Here is a 15922-nt window from a genome sequence, read left to right as displayed (position 1 = left end):
TTTTTTCGGAGGTTGAAGCGCAGAATCTTTATTGTTTTTTGTACTTTTGGAACTATGAAATTGGAACTAGCAGAAAGAAAATTATGAAGAAGAAAAACATTTGAAACAAGCCAAAAGAAATTTTATAAATGATTTAATATGAAAAATATTTGTCATTCCTTGCACGGATGCGTTTTTTATTCTTGAAGAACAAGACTTTTTTCCACATATATTTAAAATTCCAAACAGATAGTTCCTAGGTGGAAGGATTTTCTACCATCCCAAACCATCGATAGTGCAAATGGACGTTTCGGGCTTGATCCCATCGTTGAAATCGTTCCATTTGGTTTTGCCTGTGTATCATCATTCCCATCTTTCGCACTATTTTCCACTGCTCGGAACCATCTGTTTCAATCCATTCTTCGTTGTGGGCCACTAGCCGGAAACGGATGGATCATGTGTGGCCCAAAGCCCATCATTAACCTCGGGGAAGGGCTCGCTGATGGACGAATTTTTCCAGAGCACATCAAACTTCCATCAAGCCGGCGTTGCGAATGGACTAAACGATCGTCAAATCGGATCAAAGCGCGTCAAAGAGAGGTGTATTATAAGAATAGGGCGCACTATCGTATCACGGTTTCAGGGAAACGGTTTCGATGAGGGTGGACAAGTTTTATTTATGATGCAGGCAGATCATAACGAACACGTTTTTCCTTCTTCCTTGATGTGCGTGTTTCAAGTATTGGGGGTTAACGTTAAAAAGTGGTGGCATGAGGTGGAGAAGAAAATTTGGTGAAATTTCGCACATCAACAGAGGAGGTAAGAATAGTTTCAGTTTCGCTACAGTGCGTAATAGAAACATAATGGCGAGAGCATTATGAGGCGTATTGCTTAAAGCTGGAAATGGTGTGAGTATCGAGTATTACAGAGAAGGGTTATGAACAATTTCCTTAAATTTTAATTTTTTTCTTATTTAAATTTCTTAAGATGATTTTTTGCGATAAAACTTCTGTCATTATCCATGGTTAAGCAGATAATTGAATCCTATTTTGTTAACTATGACCGCGGCGTATTAATTTTATTAGATAAAAATAATGTTAACGTAATCTTTTTAAATTATTGGTTAAAATTAATTTAAAAATAATTTTAGTTTTTTTTTAGTTTACAAATTTTTGAAATTTATTGGCTTTCAAATAAACAATTAACACTTTCGGCATAAAATAGGTATAAAAAGCCATAATCTCGAAAAGAGCTATTTATTTGAAGAACTTGTTATGCTATCACGTGGTCGATGGAGCAGCCCAGTCTTTCACGATTAAATAGTTTTTTTGTTCCAGAATTTGGCATCGTTTTTTTCCAGCTACTTTAACCAGTTGAAATATTTTTGTACAGCAACTTAACACTCAAACTCTCGATGCTTCAAGCTACTTAAAATCCGTTAAACAGTTGCGCTTTTCGAATTATTGAACGCACCCAACACACTAGCGCCTCAACCGGAATTGGAACGAATCTATCATCGACAAGATAAATGTCTTTCGAAACGGCACCCGAATCAACCGTTGTTGACACACCGTGCCGGAACAACAACCCGAAGTCCACACGAACCGGAGCACGTGTTTCTGGCTGGAAAGGACTGGAAAGCTTCCTCCCCGATTTTCGGGGTCAGCTCCATTGGAAGTATTGTGAGTGCTTGCTGTGCGCCGACTCGTACCATTCCAGGAACCTTGCGACGGCGATTGGAAGCATGAGCTTTCCAACGGGAAGGAAAAGCGAGGACCGGGGAGAACAAGACAAAAGGTGGAAACATTTTGACCCGGCCCGGATGGCGCCACCGGAATGAAAACTCAGCCCGGCGGTTACGTTTGGCCGGGGATTTTGACAGCAGCAGCTCGGTGGAGCAGCACTTTTGACAGCTGCTGTGTTCATTTGCAGCATGCATGAACACACCGATAAGAGTTGTTTTCCTTCGTCGTACTTCTGAGCAGCATAGAAGGTGACAGGTCCGGAAGGTATTCTTTCGCTGTATGGGTGTGTATCGCCATGCAGGATTTTCCTTCCATCGGTGTAGTTGTGTGGGTATCGGCGACCGAAACCCGGGGTTGCTCATTACCGCTTGTCACAGGCTGGAATGAACAGACGAAGGTACCGTCGTAAGGTGAATTGTCATCGCCCATCGCACAAGTAGTGGCTGCTGATGTGGAGTACTGCCCGCGCGCGCGTTCGTCTGTTGTCCCCCGTTTAAAGTGCAAGTGGAAGTTGAAATGCGTTCGAAAAACAGGCAAAACACAGGTCGGTACACAGACGAAAAAGATTGCTGCCTGAATTTCGCTGTTCAAACTTACAGAAGGAGGGCTAAAGTTTGAAGAGAATCACTTTTCGGGCCAGAGCTTCGAACGAAAACTCCCCCTCCTCGTCAGTGTAGATTGGTTGTGGATGGTTGGTTGTGTTAGTGCCTAGCGCTAGAGTGCGCTGCTGCTCATCGGGAAAAAGTCGATTTCGTGGGAATAAGGTCAACAAGGTTCTAGGGAAAAATTAAAATCGAAACAAGCCACCACTGGTCTGGGTTGGCTCTTCGTATTGATTATGTTGTTCGGTCGTTCGGTACGTGTGTGATGTGAAGTGTTTCCCTTAAGACAGAACGTATCGGAATACATAAAAGTACGAATTCTGGTTGAAGTCATCAAGAAAAGAGTGTTAGAAATGTGACCACATCAAGTCATCTGAAGAAGAACCTTAACATCGGAAAGGGCACTACAGTAATGTATTATTACAAGTTTTCGATTCGTAACTAGAATTACAAAACAATTTCATAATATGAGTGAATGTTTTGGTTAATCTTATTTAGGGCTTTTTGTCGGAGCCAAGGAATTAAGCTCGGAAAAATCCAAAAAATCAACGATTTTATTCTACATGAATGTGTGTGTAAGTGCGTGTGTGTATGCGTGTGCCTGTGTGTGTGTGGTGTAAGTTTGCAAAGAAAAACAGTATCAACAAGCAGTGCCCTCTGGTGCGGACCGAACGCAACTAGCTCGCTCGGTATCGATTCTCCTTCGTCTATACTCTCCAGTGCCCAAATGGATTGTGTTTTCCCTCCCCTAGTTGGGGGCCTCCCCGCCCCTCCTCTAATTGAGGGAGACCGATATGTCCTTTGATGTTTCACGGACAAATCACTGACACGGAAAGAAAATCCCCTCCATTGGTATCGACAGTTTGCTTGAAGGGTTTACGTTTGCGAAAAAAAAGAAGCCCAATTTTAAAGGAGTACCGAAGCGCTATTTTCTTATTTTTAGTAAAAGAGTTTGTTCGATATTTTTTGTCTGCATACACAACACACACGTGCAGCACTGCAAAAACATCTTGACAAGTGCAGTGCATTGAAAAACTAGACAGGAAAGAGTGGAAAATCACTGAATCGGTGATACGTCCTGTCAACTTGATATGACCTTTTCCCTTCCCATTCTGTTACACTACCTTCAATCCCCTTTATCAGGCCAAGGGGAAGACTTGAGTACGATGTAAATCGAATTACTACGCCATCGTGCGATCATAAATTAAATCAACATCTTCCTCACCAGCCTTCAGTACTGTATCTTCCCAGGCTTATTATGATGGCACGTGTCTCTGTGTATGTGTGTGTGTGTCCCCTATCCAGCACCGGAGCCGGAAGAAGAGCATACTGGAAAGATACGAAAAGCTTTTAATCCATATATTTCTGCACAGGTTCTCTCTCTCTCTCACTAGCTCTCCCTTTCCAGGACGCGTTTATCACAACGCGACCCCAAAAGTGGTAATTCAATTTTCACCTATTAATTTTCTGGCACCGGGCCTAGTGCCGTTGATATGTCTTATTTGTGTTGTTTTGTTTTTCTGTCTTCTCTATGGAATATGGCGAAAGAAGCCCAATTGTCATCCATCGATCATCAAGGATGGCCATCGAAAGCTGGTTGGAAAAGGGGATGAGTCGGTCCGGTCCGTCCGTTCGATTGTTTTGATTCATTTGACACTTCATCGACTCGACCGCACGGTTTGATGTGTTGTGTGTGTGGGTGTGTGTGTGTGTATGTTCCATGATAATCGATAACGGTCGGCGACGGGATGACCCGAACTCGAATCGAACCAGCCTTCAAATGGTAAACAGATTCGGCGAAGGACACATTATACACACATACACACTCACCCAGACGTCGTCCGTCCGGGACCGCGTTCGTCATTCCCATTGTCGCCAACGTCACTCGCGTATCCTACTCACGGGGACGAGCTCGGGGGACTTTCGCTCTCCACCATGACTACGGACTTCGATGCCTAAACCCCGGAGAAGTTCGGTCTCTCCCTGACCTAGCGAACACGCATCACAGCCGCACCCTTGCAAACTTTGGCTGGTGGTTTCTCTAGTTGATGGAGATGGGGGGGGGGGGGGGGGGGGATGTAACGGATAAACGAGGGTGGAAATTGAAATAAACGCAACACACCCTCAATTGCGCTGATGACATTTCTCCGGTTTCCTCTTCATTTTTTTGTTCTTCAATCGTTCAGTCTTATTCACTCGCTTATCAGTGCCGAGCGCTCTCTCTCTCGCTCAGTCTCGTTTGGGGTGCTCTTAACGTTTTTTCCTATTTTTTCTGACCCCCCAAGCGCACACATTCGAGTGCGCCCCTTAATGGGAGCCCTAATTATGGCACTGGGTTCCCTTTTTCCTCCCTCCCTTCTCCATTATCTCTCTTCCTTCTTTCCGTTCTCGCTTTCTGTCCACACTGGAAGAAGTGGATGGTTCTCGTCCAGTGGTTTTTGCGGAGTGGCAAAATAATTGCGCCACACCGGTATTTTAGCACGCGCCTCGAGCGCCAATTACGTAATCACGTACACACAAGTTGACCGCGTTTTTCATAGTTCTTTTTTGTGTGTGTGTGTGTATCACCCCTTGCTCCTTTGCTTTGGAAAAATGCTGGAAAATGGGGAGGCGCACACATATACTACACAGCAGCTGGGAAGAAGTGATCGACTGGCTTTTCAGTTTTGGTCGTAATAACAGGTGTGTCTTTGGGCCTTTGGGTGCCTTCTGGGACCAACGTGTGCGTGTGTGTGCTCTTACATTTTGTTTCTCCTGTGTAGACGAGTTCTTGTACGTAGGCTGACCAAGCATACAAGATACATCGGTATCGGGGCCAGCCTACTTAGCATGAAGTACTGCAATACGTATTATCGATTATTCTAAAACGGGTAAAGCTGTACGGTGTATAGTGGAAAAGAAAAATTGACCCATTGCATTCGTTTAGGGCAAAGATAACTAGAAAGAGAGAGAGAGTGAGAGATAGAGAGAGAAAGAGAGAGAGAGAGAAATACGTTACAAGACATACCACAGGACATCCGGAAGAGTCAGAATTCGCGGTTTTGAAATTGGGAAGGATAGCAATTCGGACTAGCCGTTTTATATGAACAAAAATTATCATTCAATTATCGTTCTCTAGTACTCGTCAGAAATATGAAAAAGAGGGTAAGGGAAGGGAATTTCCCTATCCCCTAACGTTCCCAACAAACGGTATCTTAAGCAGTTGTGTTTGCGTGTAAGATTCTGTTTAGTCGATAATTGATCGTCTCGTGCCTCGTGAGGGTATATATCAAAGCGTGTTTGGAGCCGTTTGGTGACAAAAATTCTGCTTTTTTTGTCTTGCTTGTTCAGCAAGGACATGTTCTGCAACACCTTGACGAAATTGTGTGTTAAGTTACCGGTTGAAAAGGGTTGAGAAGACTAAGAGGGAAGTTAGGTTATAGCGAAAGTCTAATCAAGACTCTATTTATAATAATTTTATACGAATAAGTTTTCTTAAACATTACAGATGTGTGTTAATAAAGTGTTTAATAAATAAAAAATCCCATACCGAGTGAAATAAATTAAAAAACAATTAGTGATGCTTGCTGCAAAAGGAAAAAGTTGGTAGTTATTTGAAGGTAGTAGTGATTTCACGTCACAAAACCGTCATATGATATGCTGTCATAGTAAAAAAAATCGTGAAAAATTAGCCAATAGTAGTGTATCTTTTAGTGGATCTGTATCTTGAAAACCCCCGAATGTGAAAGTTAGTTGGGATGGTTTAAAAATTATAATCAGCCGCGAGTATCATCGGCAGTGCGCGATTTTAGGTTTGTTCGAATTTTGTGTTTTGTGTTGTGGTGAAGCTTACCGTGTGTGTGTGTGTGAGAGTGATAAAGGTGTGTGTGCTCTAAAAGTGGCATATAGATGCACTTAGTGCAAAAGTTGCTGCTGCTGCTGCTGCTGGTCGCTGTACAGGGAAGGACCCGCCGTACAAGTGTTTGGTAGCGCGTTCATTCCAAGCGGATATATCGTCGATACTACTACTAACCTTCCCCCCCCCCACCACAACAACAGCGTCATCATCACGGAATACGGAACTGAGCTAGCCGCGTTTCCCTGCCCTGCTCCACTGTCGGCTTCTCCTATGGTGGTTGGGATGAACGCGAGACATCATCTTACGTCTTCGCTATCCCAAAATTTGGACACCCACTGTACCGAGTTTCCGGACGGTTTCGAGGAAACGCTACAACTGCAGGTAAGTGACTGCTGGAGGAAAAATAAGCACGTGTGCATGTATGGGACAAAAAAAAGCACGTTTCGTAATTATCACTCCCAAGTTCCACTGGGGGAAAAACAAACAACAAATCACCTCCAGGCACGAGTATGCTGTAATGATGCTCAAACTAGGCCATTCCTGACAGTTGGTGTGTCATCCGTGCCCTATGGTTTGGTGATGAAGAGAGGCAGCAAAAACGGCAAAAATTAACGCCATCTTCTGTGTGGAAAGCATTGCAATGAGCGCGAAGACGCTCAGTGATAATTAATGTCGGAGCGGCTAACGTCAAACAATTGAAGCAATCTCGCTTTGGCCGGTAGTAATTGTAGGCCGGTCAAACACGTTTACGCTGGCCTCAGTGTAGTTCATTTGAATACGAAGCACACATACACAACGTAAAAAGACTCTCCTGCTCAGTTGCCACTTTTGAAACATCGTCTAAAAGCTCAGGGAAGGGTAAAAACGGTCAACCTTGGTGGTGTTTAAGTGCTGATATTAAAAGTTGGAGACAGGTCGATTTATTTCATCTCTTCGTCCTCTTTCTTACATCTCGAGACTTTTGATAAGTGGACTGTTTCTAATTTCGATACCCTTTCTTCTATGGTCCCACCAACGTTTTTATTTTTCGGTCGCAACCGGATGATGCAAACACGGGGTCTCGGGAGAATCAAGTTTTCAAGATGCGAGATACTTCGTTTGCTTTAATCCATGGGTGTAGATATTATTTAGCTCTTGGTCTTTGTATGATTTTCGTTGAGTGCCTTCTGGAGGATTATTAATGTATAAAATTCGGGGTAATTTAGGCTTCCTTTATCGCTGCAAAACGATCAACTCCGGACTCATTCGGAGCTGGGTTAAACTTCTGTTTGCCCGAAGAGAAAGGCGACTGTGTATAAGATGAGTCTTAAATCATGTGTGTTTAAAATGGTTTTTGATGCGTTATTTTGTACAGCATTGAAGTGTTTTAGACCAAAAATAAATTTGCTCATTTGTGTTCACAGTCAAAGTTATAATTGCTGCTACATCTACTCAATGCCAACATCATTCGACTTTTCGAAACTCCTATCTTGACCTTCCAGAAGAATCGCTGAAAACGCATACAAAATTTAGGAAACTGGCCAAAAACCATGATTTATGGGAGGTCAGTGATGACGGCAGCTGGTTTATGGTTTTACTACTACTGCACTCACACAAACACATGCTCTTTGTTGAATGTTGTTTTGGTGTTGTTTGTTTGGCAAAATTAATAACAAACAAGAGTAATATGGTGCAATCGATTAATACACTTGAAGCAAACAAGCTTCAGGCGCTATAAAATGCAAATTTGTTGTTACGATTGCATTTGTTTAAGCTTGTGCAAAAGCGTACAAGCAGGACATGATCTGTTCCATAATCCTATAAATGAAACAAGTTTAAATATTAAATGACAACGATATTGGCGATCGTTTCCCACGGTGGATTACAAAATTATGATCTCTATTGAACAGCAACATCGATTTTCAATTTTGCGTTCCTAGAGACATGCTTGAATTTGATTTGTTTTCATTTTTGCGCAGCATTTTACAAACTCAATTTCGATACGAAACTTCGCGAAAGCCGCTGTACAATTTGCGGACATTTTATTCGAGTTCAAATCAAATCGGTCACCACGGCTTCGGCGTCCGGGTTTTATGTATTTGTCGTTATTTTGCATATCATTATGTGATACTGGCCTTCGAATTGGGGGGTGGGGGGGGATTTTTTACGTATATTACCACGCACCTCGCAATTCCAAATCCAATCCCTCGCTCTCCCCTTCCGCCCCATCGTTCACAACTATTCAATTTATAGCCTAGCAGTATTTATTCATTTTGTCTTGCGAAAAATTATAGTCAGCTTTTTATCGGTTTGCTTCGGTCCATTTGAATAACCAGGCTTGTGAAGGTGGGAAGGAGAGCGTTTGTACTACCCAAAAAAAAAAAAACACCAATACCTTGAAATTATTGCGAGGCCGATCGACGAGCAGGGGTGAGAGATGTTGGGAAGACACTCGCAGCCGGGGCCTCAACTCAAATGAAGATTGAAATATTTGCTAATGAGTCACAAACACGAACCACACGATGTATAATGAAGACGATCGTTTGCGAGGAGATTTTACTTTTCGGTCGTGGGATGTGACAAACATACAAAGATACCCATCCAATGATACCAACGAAAATCCTTCAAACAGCGAAAATGTTGAGCATTTGTTGGCGCGGCTGTGTTGAGGATGCGTAATTATATTCAACATGGCCTTCAGTTCGTTGTGACACTGTACCGTGTGCCGATGGTGTGTCGAGGTACTACCAGGAGGAGCTATCTGTAAAGGCAAGGAACATAAAAAATGGCGCGATATTGATTGTATGAATTAGGAATATTTCGTATTTATTTCGTTTGTTTTGAGTGGCCGGTTTATTTTACGATAGCGAGCGAGAAAGAGGCAGAGCGAGCACACTCTAACAGTGTCAAAGTGAAGTTGAATTGGAAGTAAACTTGCTGCCCGGTTCGATCGATTGGTGAACGACGGTGGTGCTTTACGAGAGTCGACTGTGTGCCGGATCCGATTGCGGACGATGGTGACGTTCGGACGGGGGTTTGGATTGAATTTAGCTCTAGCAAGGTGGGATGCTTTAATGCGATCGGCATACAGAGAGTGGACACTCGTAGCAGCAGTAACGAGCAGCGGTTTAGATGTTAATTTCGAGCTCGAGGGGTATTATTTATCTTCTGAATATTTGATGTGATTGTTGAGGTTGTTTTTTTTTTTTTGGAAGTTCGATAGAAAAATCACACACGCGTTTCGAAATGTCACATACCTGTTACGTGAAGTCTTGAGCACAATTTAGCTCTTTTTTTTTCGTATGCGATATAATGTCAATAGAGTGTGGAGTTGGCTTTTTTTAAACGATTGAAGGATAAAATTAGTTCGATTAACACATTTGCGACTTACTTATTCATCATCTTTTGTCTCGAGATTGCAAAGCTCATTCACAAAAGACCTCGATATCATTCACAATCGAACGTTATTACTTGACAAACTAACATTCCCGCTTTTCTGGTGGACCAAAATTTTCATTATAAAGACGGGTTAACAAGAGTTCATTGAGAAGGTTGTTTGATGATGTTTTCGTGGCATGAATAAAACTTTGGAAGGCGTGAGCTTTAGGGTAAATTTCATCAACTTTGGACATGTGCTCATGTTGCAGAGATGCATCATAGTGCTGGGTCTAGAACTGTTCCATAAAAGTTCGTTGTGACAGGTGTTTCGAGTGGAGACATTTATGTTTTAATTGGTGTTTATGTTTGCCTGAATTCATTTAAATTAGATGATTTCCATCGCTAGGTTGCAGATCCTCTGTAGGGTTTGGCATAAAGAGCAAGTGCAAGAAGGGGTAGCGTAGTAGTTGATCCTAAATTTGCTCCGAAAAGAATCGCAATACAAAGCTTTTGACAGCCGAAAAGCGTGTGAAACTTGTGATATTTATGCATACATTTTATCGATATTAGCGCGTAAAAGATTTGATTACATTTGGCGACTCTTTTAACTATCGAAACCAAAGGAATAAACTTTTCGCCTTTCCAAACACCAACGCACCAGCAACCGGCCTACTGACCCATTGAGGTGTGAAATAGTTTACCGACCATCGGGCAAAAATGTCTTGGGTCAACAACTTTACGCCGGCGGAACGGCGTCAATAACCGGCCCACATACGTGATCGATACATTCCTTCCTTCTTTGCTTTAGTTTTCCACTTTTCCTTTCGCTTGAGCTCGACAAACATCTTCTCCCATGCTCACAGGACTAGTGGTGTGTTTGTGTTCTCTTCCGTGTGTCAAAGAAGACCTCATATCAATTCGGAAACAAACGTTTCCTTCACAATGGTCAGCCTGCGAAACCACCGATCGACGGGATTAATCGCATTCGGTGGCTTTGATTTGACACGAAATTCGGTTGAGATTGATGGACGCCACGGCACGGTGACGGCGGCTGTGGTTGAGTTGTTCATTCATTCTTTCCTCGCTTTTCGTTCGACACCGCCTGACCGACATGAAACGACGGCGACGACGGACCGCTAACGGAAGGAAGGAACCGATTTAAAATCTGCCCTCTACGCACGTTTTCTGTGTTGCTTTTGCATGGTTGCGTCACAACGATCCACCCATCAAAACGGACAACCGACACGACAACAAAAAGGTAGGAAAGCAACAAGCAGAGAGAGAGAGAGAGAGGGAAACACGATACAACCGTTAGAGTGGCCGAGGTTAAACGGTTTCGTGCTGACCTTCGGGAAGGAGAGAATCAATCATTTCCGCACAAATCTGGCCGATCTATAGGTGGAAGGGTCACATTGGGTCTGATCAAATGGTCAGCAAATTTTGGCAAAGCATTTTCACGTGTATCTTCTTCGTTTTTTTGGTGGGAGCTACAGTGTCAGACGGGTTCGATTGCAGTACTAGATCGTGAAATTTTCACCGCCTAAAAACCATTAGCTGACCTTAGATTGACTCCCGAGCTCTTAAAAGTTCACACGAAGTATCAATTACATTCAAACCTTTTCTTCTCCTACTTCATAGTTAGATAGAAAGTTGAAAGATAAAGCCAAAATACTCATAAGAGTTGTTCTGATAAGAGGCATGAGAGAATACAACTTTGCCTTAAAACAATTCAATCTTCAACATACTCAAGGACAAGCCAATTGAATCTTAAATTTGGGAATTTTCTCGCCGTGCGCCACCCATTCGATACAGCTCCGAAGCACACATGGTGGCTCCGGCTATGAAGCCATCCATCAGCTTCACAACACGCTCCCGAACAATTTGTCGAATGTCGATCATCCGTCAGCAGGCTCCTTAATCAAGCGTGCTTGCTGAGGCTGAAGACTTCGAGATCCAAGAGTGCAGCAGCAACCTAACCTATCGACAGCTCGATTAAGCTTCCAAAGCACCACCGAGATCGTCCATCGAAATGGGGCGTACGCAATCGATTTGTTACCCGTACCACGAACCTGTGAGTAGCATCATCATCATCATCATCACCATCACCGTCATCTCGTGGTGCTCTCGTCGCATAAGCGAGTACCGAAGAGAAACCGAAGCACATGTCTTTGTGGCTTCGATTAGCAGTCAATAACGACTAACGTGCGTAAACGATACGTTGGTGCACGATTGTGGCCATAACTCACTAGCCTTCTTACTCGATCAGCTCCTCCGTGTGCGGATCGGGTGGAGTGTTTCAATATGGCGCCTTTTTTCCTCCAAATTTGTCTCACACCTCGTAAGATCTCCGCTGTAGCGTATTGGTTTGTATGTTGTACGCGAGTGTACACACCTTCCTCTTCGGCAACACAATCTGCGACCTGGATGGGATGGGGCGAGTGGTCGTGGAGCTAAAGAAGATGCTCATTAAAAGCCGACCGTATTTTACGAAGGTTTTACGGGTGCGTGCGTGTGTGCTCTGTTAATTTTTAACTCTTCGAATTTCGGGTATTATGCAAATAGGACAAGTTTCGCCGTTGTTGAGCGAGGCGTATGGGGTACCGGCTCTAATCGCATTTTGGTGTTGTCTGTTTCTTAACAGAGAGCAATATAAAGATGAAGACGAGAAAGAAATCTCACATTCACATCGAATGATTAACCATCGCTAGTATTGATACACGAATGGTTGGTTTTGTGGCTTGATGTTGAAATATTTTAATGTTCTCTACATGATCAGTTTAATATTCAACTAAATGTTATGTAGCTTTGTATACAATATCTGCTTTTTCCCTCTTTGGTTTCCTCGTTAAAGCTTCCATCAAATAACAGTAGTATTGACATAAGCGAATAATTTTAACTGTACGTCTTGCGTCAATGCTTTGATGCTTCGTTAATTCGAATTTAACAACCTTCATTTCGGCAGCAGCGTTGAATCGCTGAAACTAACAAATCTAACAGTGAATGCTCATTAGAAGTAAACAGCTGCATTTGGCCTTCTATTTCGGCCTTCGTTCCACCCGTTGTTCGTTCCTAGACACCATTGTCATTCATCTCTCGCTAGCCCTACTCAACCAATCGAATTCGTTTGCTCAATGACTGACTTGAGCTGAGATTTGGAAGTATGTAAAAATTATTATTTACCTTTGTATGCGCACACAAACGCCGTTCATGCATGTATGTATCGTTCCACCCATTTTTTGACTTTCAGTTGTGTCTTCCAATTGGTTATTACCGGTGGTACTTAAGCATTATTCAAATGTTAGCTTTTTTATTTGAAGAGCTTTTTTCCTTAGCAGCCGCTACAAAACGGAACAAAACGAAATAAGTAGCTTCGATCAACAAACAAACAATAGCTAGCTCCGATCGCGTGCATGAAAAGATCACCCATAGCTCCAACTCCAAAAACACAAACCAACTCGCACTTGTTTCGCGATTCGTTATTGTGCATTGGCACACACACACACACACACACAAACGAACAATGTCTCCCCCAAATCCCCATTATTGCCATTTGTTTGAAGAGTGAAAGAAAAAACCACCACAAAGCAACAAGAAGACTCCCAAACTACCACATGTGGAGAGGGCAGCTTTCCCTCACAAAAATAGAAAGACATCAATGCCCGATGGAGAAAGAGACGAACCCCGCCAGCCGCAAAGACGAAGCTATATTTAATTGCATACGCGACCGAGAAGGCGGGCTTTAACTGACGCAATTGTCATTAGAGGCAGGCTCCATCTTGAGAGTTTTTGTGCCATGAGCTGGAGCTCTTCAATTTTACTGCCACTCCCCACCTGGGGGGGGAGCTTTCTGGTACTAAAAAAAACAGCAAACAAGTAATGAAAAGGAAACGCGTACGACAAAAGAATCACACGAAGCGAAGCGTACATTTCTTTCGTATCGTGGGGTGGTTGGGAAACGAGTTTTGTCCAGCAAATCCAACCCGATGGACACTATCCAGTGTTTAGCTTTATTTTTGGGGGTGAAAATGCGATTTTTTCTGTCAAAACGATCCACTGAAACAGGGATTTCAATATGGGCATAAGGGTAGCTCTCCTGGCACGCTGTATGTATTAGGCAACAATGATCAGTTTGCAATAACCGATGATGAGGCGTGTTTCGTAACGCTCGAGTGTGATACTAAAAGATCACCGTGAACCGGAGAAGCTCGTTTGATTGTGGCCATTATAAGCTGACCGGGGAGATTCAAAAAGTCAGCATTCGTTACGCTGAACCATCCTTTTACTGTTTGCTATGGCTACGGAAATATACATATCACCTGATGGAATGGTTAAAAAATGTTTGAAGATTTTACTTTGATGTAAAATTTGTGTTTGACAACCTGCTGTCCTTGATGGGGGGTTTGTTTTTTGTTTCGAAAAAAAGACACATCTTGCTTATCTATCAACAAGCAACATCAAACGTCATGTTATTGTTTTGGGGTGGCATTAAAATGTTTAATAGATCTATTCCCCCCATGTTCGAAAACGATTGTTTTTAGCACGTCTTCATCCTCGACGATCATAATTAGGTGTTGAGTGTATGTATCTGACTGCCCTTTTCAATCGCTAAAATATGCTTCCAGCATTTTTATTTGAATATTTTTTCGGCACAAGACAAACGTGCGGCATGATCTGAGCAAAACGGGAGTGAAAAATCATGACATCGATCGTTACAACCCATCAACAGCTCAGCTTTGAAAAAGCGTGAAAGTTCGCACAGCCAACGGGCAATGTTAGGAGATCGTGATGATCGTCGAGTACCTTTGAGCAGCACGTTGGGACAAGGAGAGGACATTTGACGGAGGAAAACATTGGAGTGGTGTAATGTTCATTCTTTCTTATTATACTTCACCTTATGAGGAATATCCTTAACATTGTTTGGGGCAATTATACCATCTTTACGGCTTTTGTAGACAGTTCAGTATCGACTACTGAACAACTTTTCACAGGAGATCACGATTATCTTTCATTGATTTAAAAAAGAAAGCAATTTCTTAGCAATATTTGCCGTATTTGAACTTCTAATTATCGATTTCATGCCTTTGCATAAGCAGCACATCCCGAACAATTAAATTTATTTGCTGTTGTGTTGCTGTCTGGATGTTAAAATAAGTTGCTTCATAAATTTCCTTTTTTTCCAATTTTTTATACTTTACTCTCATCAAAAAATTAGCGAAGTGTGTCCAAAAAATCCTCTGTTCGTTCAGTACTGTCCCACTGTGTGGTGACGACCAGATAAACCTGCCAAAAAGGGCACGCCGTCAATTGGCAGCCCGATTAGGTCGAGAAGCATTTTCAAAGGAAGCATTGGAAGTTGTGAATGAGAAAACGCAAATGTGACAGCAAACGAGCGCTGCTGGGCTGATGATGAGTCTTGGGATGACTCGGCGAAATAGAAAAAAAGGAAGGCAATCAATGATCGGGTGCTGATGAGGGTCAATATGTCTCCGATAGAACAAGCCTTTCCTTTGCTTGTTGTTATCGCTGTCGTTCTAGTGGCTCTTTTATTTCTTCGCTAATCAACTAGGTAAATTAAAGCTTGTTTGTGTGTAGAAAAGCGCGTTTGCATTATAATGTTACGTATCGAATAATTACTTAACTTATTCGTAAATACCGCGCCGATCTCACTTTACGAAACGAAAAAGAAACACACCACTCGAATCTGATCCGTGTAGCCGTACCGTGAATGGTATTTAATTGAAAGTTACCTTCAAAATCACCAACCAACAAAATCACGCCACTGTAGTGTTCAGTTGGTTGGTTCACTAATTGAAACGAACATGACGCAGTCTAACGCCCAATGCCGCACGCGTTTGATGCAACTAGCGTCTGCCGTCCTTTGCGGACCCATATTCGGGCACAGCGCAGCTTATGTGACAGGAAAGGGCATTTTCACGGCATTTTCTCGCCCCCTTGCCCCACCACGAATGGCACTTGAAGCACTGAGAGCTTGCTTGCGATTCGGAATTGTTTTAAGTGAAACGTCATCTCTAAAATAAAAATACACCCCGTTGCACACCATTCCCCCGTCGCTGTGGGGCCGCGTAATTGGAGAAAAATGGTCATAACTAGATTTGATTCAAGGTGTGAATAAAGGCCGTGAAGAAAACGAACCCCAACCAAGCAGCGATACACAAAAAAATAAAACATAATAATGAGCACAGTCGGTGTTGCGCTGTATATGTATGTTTCTGTGTGTATTTTTGTACCGTTTAATTTTATTTTTTGCTTACGCCGATGGACGCCGATCGATCGCAGCGGAGATCGATTTCGTTTGATCGCTGTGTGGTTGTGTGTAATTTACCGAAAATAAATAAAAATTTCAATCGCATTACGCGGCAAACTGCGTAATGGTGACGATG

General features: G+C 42.7%; 3 protein-coding genes across 4 annotated transcripts in view; 1 reads left to right on the top strand and 2 right to left on the bottom strand.

Moving 5' to 3' along the window:
• The window catches only part of LOC126564527 (protein kinase C and casein kinase substrate in neurons protein 1), a 424303-nt gene that overhangs the window by 206524 nt on the left and 201857 nt on the right, over positions 1 to 15922 (bottom strand). The window lies entirely within an intron of this gene.
• LOC126564444 (mucin-2-like) overlaps positions 1 to 15922 on the bottom strand; it is a 363283-nt gene that overhangs the window by 280567 nt on the left and 66794 nt on the right. The window lies entirely within an intron of this gene.
• LOC126564234 (voltage-dependent L-type calcium channel subunit beta-1) overlaps positions 6358 to 15922 on the top strand; it is a 97272-nt gene continuing 87707 nt past the window's right edge. The window contains exon 1 of the mRNA XM_050221219.1: positions 6358 to 6545. Within this exon, the coding sequence (XP_050077176.1) occupies positions 6435 to 6545 (111 nt within the window). The 5' untranslated portion in view covers positions 6358 to 6434. The remainder of the gene's footprint in view (positions 6546 to 15922) is intronic.

The sequence above is a fragment of the Anopheles maculipalpis genome, chromosome 3RL, assembly GCF_943734695.1.
Source record: "Anopheles maculipalpis chromosome 3RL, idAnoMacuDA_375_x, whole genome shotgun sequence".
Taxonomy (NCBI): Eukaryota; Metazoa; Arthropoda; class Insecta; order Diptera; family Culicidae; genus Anopheles; species Anopheles maculipalpis.
Note: the sequence above shows the minus strand (reverse complement) of the source record. Positions and strands in the feature narration are given on the sequence as shown.